Raw genomic sequence first — 16,675 nt, 5'->3', positions numbered from 1 at the left:
GTGGCAGCGGTGACCTCGGGGGGTGGAGGTGGGGAGCAAGTGGTTGCGGCGAACTCAGGGGGGGGCAGTGGCGACCTCGGGGGTGAGGGGGAGCGGCGGGTGGCAACCTCGGGGGGCGAGGGCGGCAGGGGCGGGGCCCCGGGGGCGGCCTTGCCCCGGGCCCGGCCCGTCTCTCAGCGGCCCTGGCTACAGGTAAGTATCTTCGCTTTCTCCGAGGACAAGCACGCTGCTTGTTCTCACAAGTGGGTATCCCTAGCATCCAGGTTCACTCAAAACAATAAACATTGGTCAATTGGGCCTCACAACGGCGGAGGACATAACTCAGGTTAACCTGAAACTATATACAGCTAGCTGAGGAGCGCAGCCTGGAACAGAATAAAACGGGGCTAGGGGGGTGGAGTTAGATTCTAAACCCCAAACAGATTCTGCAGCACTGACTGCCCAAACCGACTGTTGCATCGGGTATCCTGCTGAAGGCAGTAGTGAGATGTGAATGTGTGGACTGATGACCATGTTGCAGCCTTGCAAATCTCTTCAATGGAGGCTGACTTTAAGTGAGGCACCGACTAGCCATTGCTCTAACATTATGAGCCGTGAAATGGCCCTCCAGAGTCAGCCCAGCTTGGGCATAAGTGAAGGAAATGCAGTCTGCTAGCCAATTTGAGACTGTGCGTTTTCCGATGGCGACTCCCCTCCTGATGGGATTGAAAGAAACAAACAACTGGGCGGGCTCCGTCCGCTCCACGTAAAAGGCCAATGCTCTCTTGCAGTCCAAGGTGTGCAAACTGCTTTCGCCAGGGTGGGTGTGAGGACAGGGAAAAAATGTTGGCAAGACAACTGACTGGTTTAGATGGAACTCCAACACCACCTTAGGAAAGAGGGTGCGTGCGGAGGACTACTCTGTTATGATGAAACTTATTATAAGGTGCATGCACCACTAAGGCCTGAAGCTCACTGACTCTACGAGCTGAAGTAACAGCCACCAAGCAAATGACCTTCCAAGTCAAGTACTTCAGATGGCAGGAATTCAGTGGCTCAAAAGGAGCTTTCATCAGTTGGGTGGACACTGGTGGAGGTTTGACAGGGGGCTTTGACAAAAGCAAACCTCTCATAAAGCGAACAACTAAAGGGTGTCCAGAGATAGGCTTACCCTCTACATGCTGATAAGCACTAATTGCACTGAAGTGAACTCTTACTGAATTGGTCTTGAGACCAGACTCTGACAAGTGTAGAAGGTATTCAAGCAGGGTCTGCGTAGGACAAGAAAGAGGATCTACGGCCTTGCTGTCACACCAGACGGCAAACCTCCTCCATTTGAAAGAGTAACACCTCTGGAATCTTTCCTGGAAGCAAGCAAGGAGACACCCTCTGAAAGACCCAAGGAGGCGAATTCTATGCTCTCAACATCCAGGCCTTGAGAGCCAGAGACTGGAGGTTGGGATGCTGAAGTGACTCCTCGTTCTGAATGATGAGGGTTGGAAAACACTCCAATCTCCACGGTTCTTTGGCGGACAACTCCAGAAGAAGAGGGAACCAAATCTGACGAGGCCAAAAGGGAGCAATCTGTACCATGGTTCCACGGTCTCGCTTGAGTTTCAGCAAAGTCTTCCCTACAAGAAGTATGGGAGGATACGCATACAGAAGGCCTGTTCCCCAATGTATGAGAAAGGCATATGACGCTAGTCTGTCGTGGGCCTGAAGCCTGGAACAGAACTGAGGGACCCTGTGATTGATCTGAGTGGCAAAAAGATCCACCGAGGGGGTGCCCCACATTCGGAAGACCTTGCGGACTATGCCCATGTTCAGAGACCACTCGTGAGGTTGCATTATTCTGCTCAGCCTGTCGGCCAGACTGTTGTTTACGCCTGCCAGATAAATGGCTTGGAGAGACATGCTGTGACGGCGAGCCCAAAGCCACATCTGGACGGCTTTCTGACACAGAAGGCAAGATCCAGTGCCCCCCTGCTTGTTGGTGTAATACATGGCAACCTGATTGTCTGTCTGAATTAAGATTACTGTTGCTAGTACTTCTGCAGGATTATGGTGTGATTACTGAAAGCCTTTAGAGCGTTCCAGATCACTCTTAATTCCAGGAGGTTGATCTGTAGACCTATTTCCTGAAAGGACCAGGCTCCCTGAGTGTGGAGCCCATCTGAATGAGCTCCCCACCCCAGGAGAGATGAATCCGTCGTCAGCACTTTTCGTGGCTGAGGAGTTTGGAATGGTCGTCCCATGGTCAAATTGGATTGAATCATCCACCACTGAAGAGAATTCCGAAAGTCGGTGGACAGTTGGATTACATCCTCTAGATCCCCCACAGCTTGAAACCACTGGGAAGCTAGAGTCCACTGAGCTGATCTCATATGTAGACATGCCATGGGCGTTACATGAACTGTGGAGGCCATGTGCCCCAGAAGTCTCAACATCTGCCGAGCCATGACTTGCTGAGACGCTCGAAGCATAGACACCAGGGACAAAAGGTTGTCTGCCCTTGCCTCGGGGAGATAAGCCTGACTGTCTTTCAGCAGAGCTCCAATGAATTCCAATTTTTGGACTGGGGTGAGATGGGACAAGGGATAATTTATGACGAACCCCAGTAGCTCCAGCACCTGAATAGTCATTCGCATGGACTCCAGAGCACCTTCCTTCAAGGTGCTCTTCACCAGCCAATCATCGAGATAAGGAAACACATGCACTCCCTGTCTGCGTAGCGATGCTGCGACTACAGCTAGACACTTTGTAAATACTCTGGGCGCAGATGCTAGGCCAAAGGGCAGTACACGGTACTGAAAGTGCTGTTTTCCCAGCTTAAATCAAAGATACCTCCTGTGAGCTGGAAGTATCGAGATGTGTGTGTAAGCATACTTTAAGTCCAGAGAGCATAGCCAATTGTTTTCCTGAATCATGGGAAGAAGGGTGCCCAGGGAAACCATCCTGAACTTTTCTTGGATCACATTCAAATATCACATAGTTAACATCCTCAGCCCCCCACAGGATCTAGGATTTGTAGAACTGTAAGAGCAAAACGGGCTTGCTTCCCTTGCCACAGGTATCCCTGCAAGAGTCTGTTCAACACTCGCTCATCTTTCATCCTCCATCCTCAGATATATCGGAAGCATCTGAAGTGTATACAGCCACTTAAGAACTATAATCATATTATATATTGCTATGCGCCCTAACAGTGATAAAGGGAGTGTGCGTCACAGTTCCAAGGTCCACCTTGAGGCAGATAATAAAAGTTGGATATTCCTAACATATAGCTGCGAAAGCACAGCTGGAATCTGTACTCCCAAGTATTTGGTGCGCCCCCCTGGCCAAGACATCCTGAAATGTGGCACAGTTGGCAATGCCTTTGATTTTGTCTTAAGCTTAAAACAAGATAAAGCACCATAATCCTGCAGAAGTACTAGCAACATGTTTAGGGAAAGACAAGTATTCGTGAGCAACGAAAGAAAATTATCAGCAAAGTCTAATACCTTATAAGTCTGCCCACATACCATCACTCCTCTCAAGCCCTCTGTCTTCCGCATGGTACATAGGAGGGGCTCCAGTATGATAATAAAGAGCAGGGGGGGATAGGAGACATCCCTGCCGAGTGCCACAGCAGATAGGAAAGGTCTCCATCCGAACCCCTTTAACTAAAGGGACGCTCTGGTGTTTGTATACAAGCCCACTATTGCCTGAGCAGACCATCCCTCCATGCCAATATATGTAAGTGTGTCAAATAAAAAGGAACAGCGCACTCAGTCGAAGACTTGCTCCACATCTAGGCTGGCCACTTAGAAGGAGTTTGAACTTTTGACAGTAAGACATCATTACTAATAGTTATGGATGTTTAAAACTGGTCATCTACCTTTTATAAATCCCGCTTAGTCAGCATGGATAAGATCTGGAAGTACTGCTGCTAGTCGTATGGCCAAAATTTGCCAAAATATTTTCAGACCAATGTTTAACATGGAAATAGGAGGATAACTGCCAAGGTCGTCCAGAGGGCAGGATGGTTTTGGTATTAAGCTAATTTTCATGTTGAGGGAACCATTTCACCTCAACTACATCTTCAAAGTATGGGATCAGCGGTCCTACTACTTGACCCTGCAGCCTTTTTTTTTGTGAAACTCCCCAGTAAAACCGTCTGGGCCTGGTGCAGTGCCAAGTTTCAGAGCCTTAATCACCGATTGTACTTCTTTTGCCATAATGGGTTGATTTAGGTTATCCCTAATTGGGGAGGCCAGTCGCGGCATTCCGGAACATCGCAAATATGCTCTTGTAGCTTCCCCAGAATCTAGAGATACCTCACTTTGCTTATATGATGTTATAAAGTTCTTAACAAATATCTCTGCTATTTCTTCCATCTTAGTAGTAGTTCTTCCCTCCCCCGTCCTTGCATTTTAATAGAGGGTATATATCTGTGTCCTGTCTAGGCTCGAGCATAGCCGCTGAGAGGAGGGGGCAAAATTCCCCGGGCCTGGGCCTCCGGGGGGGACCCGGCGCAGGGGTCTCTCTCTCCTGCTCCTGACGGGACCTGGGTGATCATGTCCCAACAGGAGCAGGAGAGAGAAAATTCTAGCGCCAGGCCCCCCTTGCACTGCCTGCCTAAAAACTGCTAGGCCCTCAGGCCGCAGATGCTCAGTTTTGAGACTGAGTGTGTGCGACCTGAGGAAAGCAGCCAGAGGGTCCGGCAATGTTGGGCAGAGGAAGGAGCTGCACTGCCTGCAGCTGGCGGGGCCAGCCAAGGTACTTTGGGCAGGTGGGAGGGAGGGGGGAAGCGGTGACTATGATGATTTTGGGGGGGGGGGGGGGGCGACGGTGGCAATGACGAGTTACCCAAGCCAATAGCTTCCCAGCCTTACCAAATCTCAAAGAATTTCTGGTGCCTGTATTGTAATAATTTTGATGTGCGCTCGTGTATGTAGGCATTTAAAGCTATAAGTGTCGCCTGCAGGGTGTCGTACTGGGGTGGGTCTAGCAATATAGGTTTCTGCGCTTACATAAGCAATAATAGCGTCTCTCATCACCACTTTTCTTGAAGGCCAGAATAGTGTGGAGTGAGAAGCATGGGCTACATTGTTACTCATATTTGATCATTGTTTCTGTAAGTATGTATGAAAGTCTGGGGAGGTAAACAAGTATGAGGGAAAACACCACCCCTGTTTCTGAGAAAAGTAGGGGCCACTTTCTAAATCTATCCAGACCATGTTATTTCTTCTGGACCTATAGTTGCTGATGCTACTTTTGGGAAAAGCTCTGCACTAAGTAGTATATAATCTGGCTGCGAGAGTGTGTGGTGCGCCTGCAAAACATGCATGTAATCTCTTTCTTCCGGGTAGAGGAGGTCCCAGGGGTCCAGTAAATTTAATGTTCTACAAAAGGTCTTAAGATCTGTTTCCCCACTGGCAGCCCCTGCCACACTCCCTGTCAAGTGATCTAAATTGGATTCCATGATCGTGTTGAGATCACCCATTAGCACAATGAGGTGGTCTGAACGCCCAAACACTCGCGTATCAATTGTTGAAAAAATGTTTTGCCTCTTGGAACAGGCCCATAAACCCCCCCACTAAAATCAGCTCAATGCCCTGTTTGTTGAGGTGTACCCCTACATAACGCCCCTCCACATCTCGAAAAAGCTGGTGGACTGCGCACCTCAATGATTTCTGCACCAAGATGGCTACTCCTCCTTTGCAGCCCTGAGCTAGGGAGCAGAAGACCTCACCTACCCACTGCTGGCTTAGGTTTTGGTGCTCCTGAGCAGATAATCTTGTCTCCTGTAAACAAACTAAATCTGCCTTATGTCTGTTCAGAACTCCTAACATTTTTGTACACTTTACTAGTACTTAAGTACTGCCATACTGGGACAGACCAGAGGTAAATCAAGCCCAGCATCTTGTTTCCAACAGTGGCCAATCCAGGTAACAAATACCTGGCAAGATCCCAAAAAGTACAAAACATTTTATATTGCTTATCCCAGAAATAGTGGATTTTCCCCAAGTCCATTTAATTATGGTCTATGGACTTTTCCATTAGGAAGCCGTCCAAACCTTTTTTTTTAACTCCGCTACGCTAACCGCCCCTACGGAAGAAGAGATGCCACAAACATTCCAAGAAAGGAAACAAAGGGTTCCTAAAAGGGCTTTAGCCATACTTGCTAAAAAGATAATTCACACCAAGCCCACCTCTAGGATGGATATGAGGCCTAAGGAAGAACGTTGGCAGAACAATGGACTGGTTGATATGAAAATACAATTCAACTTAATTGTACAGCGCTGCGCAACCATGGTAGCGCTTTAGAAATGTTAAATAGTAGTAGTAGTAGTAAAAAGATGACCTTCCAGGCCAAGTACTTTAGAGCACAAGAAGCAAGTGGCTCAAAAGGAGGTTTCATCAGCTAGGCAAGGACGACGTCGAGATTCCAGGACACAGGTGGAGGTCTTAGAGGGGGCTTTGCTAACAAAAGATCCCCCACATGAACACAGCCAAAGACAGGAATACCGCCAACATACTTATGATGAGCACTGATTTGCACTGAGATGAACTCTGACAAGTCTTGAGTACTGACTCAGAGAGGTGAAACAGGTATTCAAGGAGGGATGGTGAAGGGAAGAAACAGAATCTATGGACATGCCTGCACACCAGACAACAAACCTCTAGCATCCTAAAGAATAAACACCTCCTGGTGGAGTCTTTTCTGGAAGCTAGCAAAACTCTCAACACACCTTCAGTAAGATGCAAGGAAGCAAACTCTAAAGACTGAACATCCAGGCTATGAGAGCTTGGAGATTGGGCTGTAGAACGGCCCCCTTGTTCTACGTTATGAGGGATGGGAAACACTCTAGTCTCCATGGCTCTTCTGAGGACAATTCCAGAAGAGGGAACCAGATCTGCCTGGGTCAATAAGGGGCAACCAGGATCCAAGGTCTTGCTTGAGTTTCAGGAAGAGTCCTTCCCACTAAAGGAATGGGAGGATATGCATACAGAAGACTAGTTCCCCAACAAAGAAGAAAGGCATCTGACTCTAGTCTATCGTGGGCCGGAAGCCTGGTGGTTGAAATGACTGCCAAAAAGATCAATCAAGGGTGTGCCCCACTTCCGGAAAATCTTGCGAGCAACAGATATGATGAGACACACTTGTGTGTGTGTGGGGGGGGGGGGGGGGGGGGTTCGCAGAACCCTGCTCAGCCTGTCAGCCAAAGTGTTGAATTTGACTGCTAAAGAAGTGGCTTTGAAAAGCATCCCATGTCCTGATGCACAGTGCCACCAGGTTCATAACATACGAACATAAGAGTAGCCATACTGGGTCAGACCAATGGTCCATCTAGCCCAGTATCCTGTTTTCCAAACAGTGGCCAAGCCAGGTCACAAATACCTGGCAGAAACCCAAATTGTGGCAACACTCCATACTACAAATCCCAGGGCAAGCAGTTGCTTCCCATGTCTGTCTCAATAGCAGACTATGGACTTTTCCTCCAGGAATTTGTCCAAACCTTTTTTAAACCCAGATACACTAACCGCTATTACCACATCCTCCGGCAAAATGTTCCAGAGCTTAACTATTCGTTGAATGAAAAAATATTTCCTCCTATTTGTTTTAAAAGTGTTTCCATGTAACTTCCATGAGTGTCCCCTAGTCTTTGTACTTTTGGAACGAGTAAAAAATCTATTTACTTCTACTCGTTCTTCACCACTCAGGATTTTGTGGACCTCAATCATATCTCCCCTCATCCGTCTCTTTTCCAAGCTGAAAAGCCCTAATCTCTTTAGCCTTTCCTCATACGAGGAGTTCCATCCACTTTATAATTTTAGTCGCTCTTCTTTCAACCTTTCCTAATTCCGCTATATCTTTTTTGAGATATGGTGACCAGAACTGAACGCAATACTCAAGGTGCGGACGCACCAGGAAGCGATACAACGGCATTATAGTATTTTCGATTTTATTCACCATCCCTTTCCTAATAATTCCTATCATCCTTCTTGTTTTTTTTGGCCGCCGCTGCACACTAAGCAGAAGATTTCAGTGTATTATCTATGATGACACCCGGATCTTTTTCTTGAGCGCTGACCCCCAAGATGGACCCTAGCATCATGTAACTGTGATTCGGATTATTCTTTTCAATGTGCATCACCTTGCATTTGTACACATTAAATTTCATCTGCCATTTGGTCGCCCAGTCTTCCAATTTCCTAAGGTCTTCCTGCAATATTTCACAGTACACTCGAGTTTTAACAACCTTGAATAGTTCTGTACCATCTGCAAATTTTATTACCTCACTCATCATTCCGATTTCTGTATCATTTATAAATATGTTAAATAGTACCGGTCCCAGTACAGATCCCTGTGGCACTCCACTCTCTTCCATTGAGAGAAATGACATTTTAACCCCACCCTCTATTTTCTGACCAATAACCAATTCCTAATCCACACCAGAACCTTGCCTCCTATCCCATGACTCTTTATTTTTCTCAGGAGTCTCTCATGAGGAACTTTATCGAAAGCTTTTTGAAAATCTAGATACCAGGTTCCTGGCAAAGAGGGAGAGATCCCACATCCTCTTGTTTGTTGATGTAGTACAAGGCAACCTGGGTGTCCATTTGAATGAAAACTTGGTTGGACAAACAATCCTAGAAAAGATGCAGATTGCCCGTAGCTCCAAATTGATCTGAAGCAAGGATTCCTGGGCTGACCAAGCCTTCTGAGTGTGAAACCCTCCCATGTGAGCTCCCCACCCTAAGTGAGGTCTCCGTCGTGAGCACCTGTTGAGACTGAGGAGTCATAAACGGGAGCCCCAGAATCAAATTGGACCCAATTGTCTACCAAAACAAGGACTGAACTAAATCGGGTAGTATATAGATGAGATCAGTCAAGTTCCCTGAGGATTGAGACCACTGGGAAAGTAAGGCCCACTGAGCGACTTGCATATGAAGATGTACCCTTGGAGTCACATGAATGGTAGAAACAATGTGACACAAGAGGCGTAACATCACCCAAGCAGTGACTTGCTGGCTGGCACAAATTTGTGCAGTGAGAACTACTAGAGTTATCTTCCCTCGGAGGAAAAAAAGCTTTTGTCTGTCTCATATCCAGCAGGGCTCCAATGAACTCCAACTGTTTTAAGAGGAATACGATGAGACTTGGGGTAGTCAAGACAAAGCCAAGAAGCTCCAAGAGTCGATGAACAGAAATTAGATGAGACTTGGGGTAGGTCAAGATGAAGCCGAGAAGCTCCAGCAGTCAAATAGTCTACTATATGGATTCCTGAGCCCTGTCCTTCGATGTGCTTTCCATGAGCCAGATGTCCAGATAATGGAAGACATGGACCCCAGTCTGCGTAGCGATGCAAGACACTTGGTGAAAACCCTGAGAGCCAATGCCAGACCAAATGACAGCACCTGGAATTGAAGTGCTGAGCCCCTGTATGCATGAAATATGGGAATAGGAGTATAAGCATCTGCTAAGTCTAGACAGCATAGCCAATTGCGTTCTTGAAACATAGGGAGAAGAGAACCTAAAGAAGCCATTCTGAACTTTTCTTTGACTAGATACTTGTTCAGAGCCCTTAGGTCCCGAAGAGAACACAATCCGCCAGTTTTCTTCTGCACAAGAAAGTACCTGGAGTAGAAACCTAGCCCTTTCTCTTGCGCTGGAACAGGCTGGACTACATGATTCAACAGAAAGCAGTGAGTTCCTCTGCAAGCACCGGCTCATGCTGAAAAGTGCAGGTTTGCACCCTTGGAGGGCAATGTGGAGGTTGTTGATGCAAATGCAAGGCATAACCCAGATGAACAATATGAAGGATCCACTGATTTAAGGTGATAAAGGGCCACCTTTCCTTGAAAAAAATGAGTCTCCCTCCAACCGGCAGGTTGTCTGGAATGACCACCGGCACAGCGACTATGCTCTGCTGGAGCCAGTCAAAAGCCAGCACCTGGTTTTGACTGGGCTGCCGGGGTAGCCTTGGGGGCCCCGTTCTGCCGTGAAAATAGAGGAGTTGGAGTTGAAGGTTTGGTGTACTGAGTCCATAGCCCTGCTTTGTAAACAATTGTTCCTGCTAAATGTGCTGCAACCTATATGTTTTTTCCCCACAGCCTTAGTGGTATTAAACAAAATGTCTCTGTGTTCAGTGAATCAGACAATATAAAAATACCCCCCCCCAAAAAAAAAATCAAATCTCCAGTAAAACATTGTATAACCTCACTCTAAAACCGGAGATCAAAGAGTCAACCTACATCAAAAATATTGTGTGAAAGTAGGAGGGATTCTTCTATTTTTATACAATATTTTTGATGTAGGACAACTCTTGGATCCCCTGTTTTAGAGCGAGGTCTGTGTTCAGTGAGCCATTTGTAAACAGTCTGCAAACTGTAAACATCTACACTTGGATGTCCCTTTTTCTGCCTAGGCTTTTTACATATATAGTAACAGAGTAAATGATGGCAGATAATGCCCTAAGTCCCCAAGTTAACAAAATCAGGACATTTTATCAGAAACAAAAAATGAAATATGTCTTGTTGAAAACTTTCAGTTTGTCAACACATTACCATTTCGTGGCCATGGAAAAGAATCCTTGAGAAGTTCAAAATTCCATTTCCCACTACTGACTCCTTTTTCACCAAAATCAATTCTCTGAAAGCAAAATGCTAATTTGTTTCTGACATGTCCCTGCTGGAACAACTTACCAAGTGCAATCCACACAATAAGCAGCTAAAACAGGTCAAGGACTGGGACTCTGGAGCTGCTGCCGAGCTTGAGTTCAATTCAAGGGCTGAGCTAAGAGCTGAATTACCAGCCCATAAGACAAGGGCACTCAACATAAGCAGAAATGACAGAGACAACGGGATAAATACGGTCATTCTCAGAACAGCAAATGGTACCAGTAAGCAGCTTCCCAGAATTCTCACAAAGTATGCATTACATAATGTAGTTAAAAACAAACCCAGATGAAACACTCACTCATCTTTTCAAAGATTAGTTCTGCTTATTCAAGTGGACTAACACAGCAATCACACTAGTTTACCCAAGTATTATAGAGAAAAACAATCCCGCCCAAGCAGAAAAAGCAAGACGTGGAGTAGACCAGGGTACTGTACCTGCAGAAAGCCTCCATTTCTTGGTGCAAGGTTGCCGGACGAGTCTCCCACTGCATAGTTTGTGTCACAAAAGGCATTAGAGTACAAATCCGTATTATTAAAATATTGCCTGCAGAAAATAAAAAGGAGAGACAGACAAACAGAGATGATATTTCTTGCCTAACTGAACCCACTTGCACATGTCCCCATCTAAGTCACACAGCTCTACGGCATAGTGCGCACATGCTACTGTACCAGCCTCCCCCCTTCAGCCATTTCTAACTTATCCCTAAAGCAAAAGGAAAGACCTCTAACTCAGACCACCAGCAACTGCATACTTATCCTGAGCTGCTTTCAACACATCCCTGCAGCAAAGGGGAGCTCACTCCTTTATTGAGCCTTGGGGAGCATAACAGCCCCTGCTGCAATCAATTTGCACATATAACACAGCCAGCAAGGAAGCTTTATCCCAAGCAAACTGCAGACTGATTACAATCGATCTTTAAAAGCAGAAAAACAATCTGTGGGAATAATCATTTCCTTAGAGACCACAAACTCTGGGGCCAATTCAGTAAGCATGTGTTAGAGCTGTGTGTTAACGTTTAGCGAATTTTGATGGTATTTGACCCCAGAGAGGCTCTTCAATCACTGGTTTCCAGCTGTTCCTCCTATTTGTTGGAGGCTTTGTGGTGGTAAAGGCTGGATGGGGCACATCTGGTGGACCTGCCCTAAAGCTAAAGCATTTTGGAAGAGTACAGTTTCAAATCCAATCCTTCCAATCTGCTCTTTTACGTGCCAAACAGGATTATTATATCCAACTGACCAACTCTCTCAGCTCTAATCCTCGACTTCTCTTCACCACATTGAACTCTCTCCTCAAGGTGCCCCCTCCCCCAACTCCCCCTTCATTATCTCCTCAGACCCTTGCTGAATTCTTTCACAACAAGGTTCTAAAGATAAACCTTGCTTTCTCTACCTCACCACCTCTCCCTCCACTAGTCCATTCCCCTCTCTCTCCTTCCCCTCATTCCCTTTCCTCCTTTCCTGAAGTTACTATTGAGGAAACTACACTTCTCCTTTCTTCCTCAAAATGTACCACCTGTTCCTCTGATCCCATTCCCACCCACCTTCTTAATGCCATCTCTCCTGCTCTTATTCCTTTTATCTGTCACATTCTCAAACTCTCACTTTCCACTGCGACTGTCCCTGCTGCCTTTAAACATGCTGTGGTCACACCTCTCCTTAAGAAGCCTTCACTCGACCCTACTTGTCCCTCTAATTACCAACCCATCTCCCTCCTTCCTTTTCTCTCCAAATTACTTGAGCGTGCTGTTCACTGCCGCTGCCTTGATTTTCTTTCCTCACATGCTATTCTTGACCCACTACAATCTGGTTTTCGCCCTCTCCACTCAACCGAAACTGCGCTTACTAAAGTCTCCAATGACCTATTACTGGCTAAATCCAGAGGTCAATATTCCATCCTCATTCTTCTTGATCTTTCCGCTGCTTTTGACACTCGATCACAGCATACTTCTCGATACCCTGTCCTCACTTGGATTCCAGGGCTCTGTCCTTTCCTGGTTCTCTTCCTACCTCTCCATCCGCACCTTTAGTGTTCACTCTGGTGGCTCCTCTTCCACTTCTATCCCTCTGCCTGTCGGCGTACCTCAGGGTTCTGTTCTTGGTCCCCTCCTCTTTTCTATCTACACTTCTTCCCTTGGCTCATTAATCTCATCCCATGGCTTTTCCTACCATCTCTATGCTGATGACTCCCAAATCTACCTTTCTACCCCTGATATCTCACCTTGCATCCAAACCAAAGTTTCAGCGTGCTTGTCTGACATTGCTGTCTGGATGTCTCAACGCCACCTGAAATTAAATATGACCAAAACCGAGCTTCTCATTTTCCTCCCAAAACCCACCTCCCCACTCCCCCCGTTTTCTATTTCTGTTGATGGCTCTCTCATTCTCCCTGTCTCCTCAGCTCGAAACCTTGGGGTCATCTTTGACTCTTCTCTCTCCTTCTCTGCTCATATCCAGCAGATTGCCAAGACCTGTCATTTCTTTCTTTACAACATTCGTAAAATCCGCCCCTTTCTTTCCGAGCACTCTACCAAAACCCTCATCCACACCCTTGTCACCTCTCGTTTAGACTACTGCAATCTGCTTCTTGCTGGCCTCCCACTTAGTCACCTCTCCCCTCTCCAGTCGATTCAAAACTCTGCTGCCCGTCTCATCTTCCGCCAGGGTCGCTTTACTCATACTACCCCTCTCCTCAAGACCCTTCACTGGCTCCCTATCCGTTTTCGCATCCTGTTCAAACTTCTTCTACTAACCTATAAATGTACTCACTCTGCTGCTCCCCAGTATCTCTCCACACTCATCCATCCCTACACCCCTTCCCGTGCACTCCGCTCCATGGATAAATCCTTCTTATCTGTTCCCTTCTCCACTACTGCCAACTCCAGACTTCGCGCCTTCTGTCTCGCTGCACCCTACGCCTGGAATAAACTTCCTGAGCCCCTACGTCTTGCCCCATCCTTGGCCACTTTTAAATCTGGACTGAAAGCCCACCTCTTTGGCATTGCTTTTGACTCGTAACCACTTGTAACCACTCGCCTCCACCTACCCTCCTCTCTTCCTTCCCGTTCACATTAATTGATTTGATTTGCTTACTTTATTTATTTTTTGTCTATTAGATTGTAAGCTCTTTGAGCAGGGACTGTCTTTCTTCTATGTTTGTGAGCGCTGCGTATGCCTTGTAGCGCTATAGAAATGCTAAATAGTAGTAGTAGTAGTAACTCCTTACGGGGCTCCACGTTCCCTGGGATCAGGAGATCTTTTTACTTAATAGGGCTATTCTGGGCTTTACTCTCTCTAAAACATCTCTTGTTCGGCATTGTCTGAGCGCAGCCAAATTGGTACTGGCTGCAGCCTGGAAGGAAACAGGAATCCCTCCTGACGTAGATTGTTGAATAAGTTACACTACATTTACAAAAGTTGATTGCTACAAGGTATAAGTTCAAGTCTAAGGTCTGGGGTTCACTCAAAGATAAGATCTGTTGATTTACCCTGTTTACAATGCCAAGCTAGCGGCTGCCATGCACTAATGCCGACACAGCCCATTGTAAATGGGCTGTGTCAGCATTGCTGCGTGGCTTAGTAAACAGAGGGGGTTAGTTAGTTACTTTTCCTATGTACTTTTATTTTCATGCCTGAGATATTTCTAAGCAAGTGCTCCATGTGTTGCTGTAAGGAACCCAGTAGGTTTTGAGGGGGTTATTTTTGTTCCACTTTTTAGTTTAAGGAAAAAAAAGAACAGGAGAGGCTGCTAGTGTTCCTTGACATTATGTCTTTATTACCCTGTCTGTGCGATCAGAAACTGTAGCACTAGTATTATTATGCTTTGTATTCTCCTGCTAAATTTATCATGATTCCGCTTTGCAAAAAAGAATGTGCTAACATGGGACAGCACACCAGATGCATGTGCACACGGGTCTGCGCTAGCAGTAGTTATATCTTGCACACAGATCTGAGCATAACAAATTGTATCAGCACCCAAAATTGTATGCGCACACATCTATACAGGAAAAATGCTAATCCTTTAAACCATTTTACAGGCATCATAAATCCCCCGGGTGGGATCGTCTCTGGAACCCTTCCTCATTCCGTGGAGGCGATCCCACCTGGGGGATTTATGATGCATGTAAAATGGTTTAAATGATTAGCATTTTTCCCTTTCTGATGAAGACTTTAAAGGGAGCAGTCATTGTGATGGCAAGATTGGAATGGATAAATGATATGTGATTTTAATGAAGCACAAGCACGCGCATAATATACCCCAAGGGAAGTGAAATAACTGTGTGAATATATATGTATATCGCATTGTGGGTTGGTTTATGTAAGATATGTGGGGGAAGTGAGATCAGGGTGTCATGAATTAACATATACCTCCTTTAGGTTCAAACAAATGTTGTATTGTATGTTCTATTTGTTGGAATGTAATTGTATTTTACATGCATTGCCTGTCACCTATTATTTCTCTGTGATTACTCTGTGACCTCTGATGTGAATTACTTAGAGAGGTCACACAGCTATGCAACTTCCTGTGGGGGTTAGATGCAGCAGACACAGCAGATGCAGCACATGAAGCACATGGAGCACATGGAGCTCATGATCTCTCCTAACCTGAGAGGATCTATGGTGGTGTGAGCATCCATTACCATCTAAGCACATGGAAGGAGCTGATAAGACAAATGTATAGTAATATGTATATATAAGCCTGTCTGATTATAATCTAACTGCAAACTGTGAGTAAACAGATGTTTTGTTACTTCAACTTTAAAGTGACTCAGCAGTGAATTATTCTGGGGTGAATGAGAGAGAGATGAAGAAAGAAATTAACATTTCTAAAGCTGAAGCTGTGTGTACTAAAATCTGCTAATTATTTACTACAAATAATCCAACAAAAGGGTTACGGGCCCAGGGTCCAGGAATTGAAAAAGAAGAGAAATATTACCAGGCAGAAAAAAAGGCCACATTTTTCTCTTAAGTTTTAAAGGAAAGATTCAGTCTGTCTCTCTCTCCCCCCCACACAGCAGACAGAAGGCTAAGAAAATGGCTGAGGGAAGAAATTCACCATTTTTCTATTCTCTCAAGGTGCCTAAATTAACTGAGTTTAATTATCAGCATTGGGAACTAAGATTCATATGTCTCCTTCGAGCAAAAAGATTAAATATATGCTTAGACCAAGACAGAACAGCTGAAAATATGGCTGAATGGGACAATGCAAACTATTATGTGAAGTGCATGCTTTTGGAAGCTCTCTCAGAGAAACAAGCCATATTAGTGGAGGGAAAAGATACACCAAAGGACATTTTATATAAACTGAGAACTATGTATGCAACTACATATGCAAAGCAGCAACCAATTTGGTTAGCAGAGTTGAATGAAACCAAATTAAGGGATAAAAGTAAATGTAATGATCACATTATGTATCTTATGTCTTCATTTCAAAAGCTAGAACTTTCTGGAATTCCCATGTGTGATGCATTGAAAAGAGCATTTCTTTTTACCTCACTATCAAAGAAGTTTGATGTTTTTAGGTCTGTAAATGAGGCCATTGAAGGGCAATCTTTTGAACAGGCAACATCAAAACTAAGGCAGGAATGCATAGTAGATGATTCTGAGGAGATGTGTTCTCAAAGTCAGTCAGAGAGAAATGAAACAAATTTCTTGGCAAAGAACAGAGGAAGGCGGAGCTATGGGAAAACTCCACCCAAGGGCAAGCTGATTTGCTACTCATGTGGAAAGGAGGGACATGTATCTAAATGGTGTAAGGAAACACAAAACACTCCCTCTAGCTCACCTAAGCCAATGGAACTAAAGAATTTTCAAACCAGGAAATGTATGAAGGACAAAGATAAACACAAGGGTTTTCTAATGGCAGAAAAATCTTTGACTATGGTAAATAATAATTCAAATGAAAGTACTTGGATTTGGATTCGGGGAGCACATGCCATTTAACCAATTGTAAAGATTTCTTTCAGGAAATGTGTCCAGAAGAAGGAATTCTTAAAACTGCAAACGCAGGGACTGCTAAGATCCAAGCAAAAGG

The 16,675-nt window shown here is 45.4% G+C and overlaps 1 protein-coding gene across 1 annotated transcript in view; it reads right to left on the bottom strand.

Annotated features, from left to right (window-relative positions):
- SBNO2 (strawberry notch homolog 2) overlaps nucleotides 1–16,675 on the bottom strand; it is a 216,497-nt gene that overhangs the window by 123,143 nt on the left and 76,679 nt on the right. The window contains 1 exon segment of the mRNA XM_030219853.1: nucleotides 11,080–11,188. Within this exon segment, the coding sequence (XP_030075713.1) occupies nucleotides 11,080–11,188 (109 nt within the window).

This window comes from Microcaecilia unicolor, chromosome 11 (assembly GCF_901765095.1).
Source record: "Microcaecilia unicolor chromosome 11, aMicUni1.1, whole genome shotgun sequence".
NCBI classification, from domain to species: domain Eukaryota; kingdom Metazoa; phylum Chordata; class Amphibia; order Gymnophiona; family Siphonopidae; genus Microcaecilia; species Microcaecilia unicolor.
The sequence above is the reverse complement of the archived record's forward strand: the minus strand, read 5'-3'. Positions and strand labels throughout refer to the sequence as shown.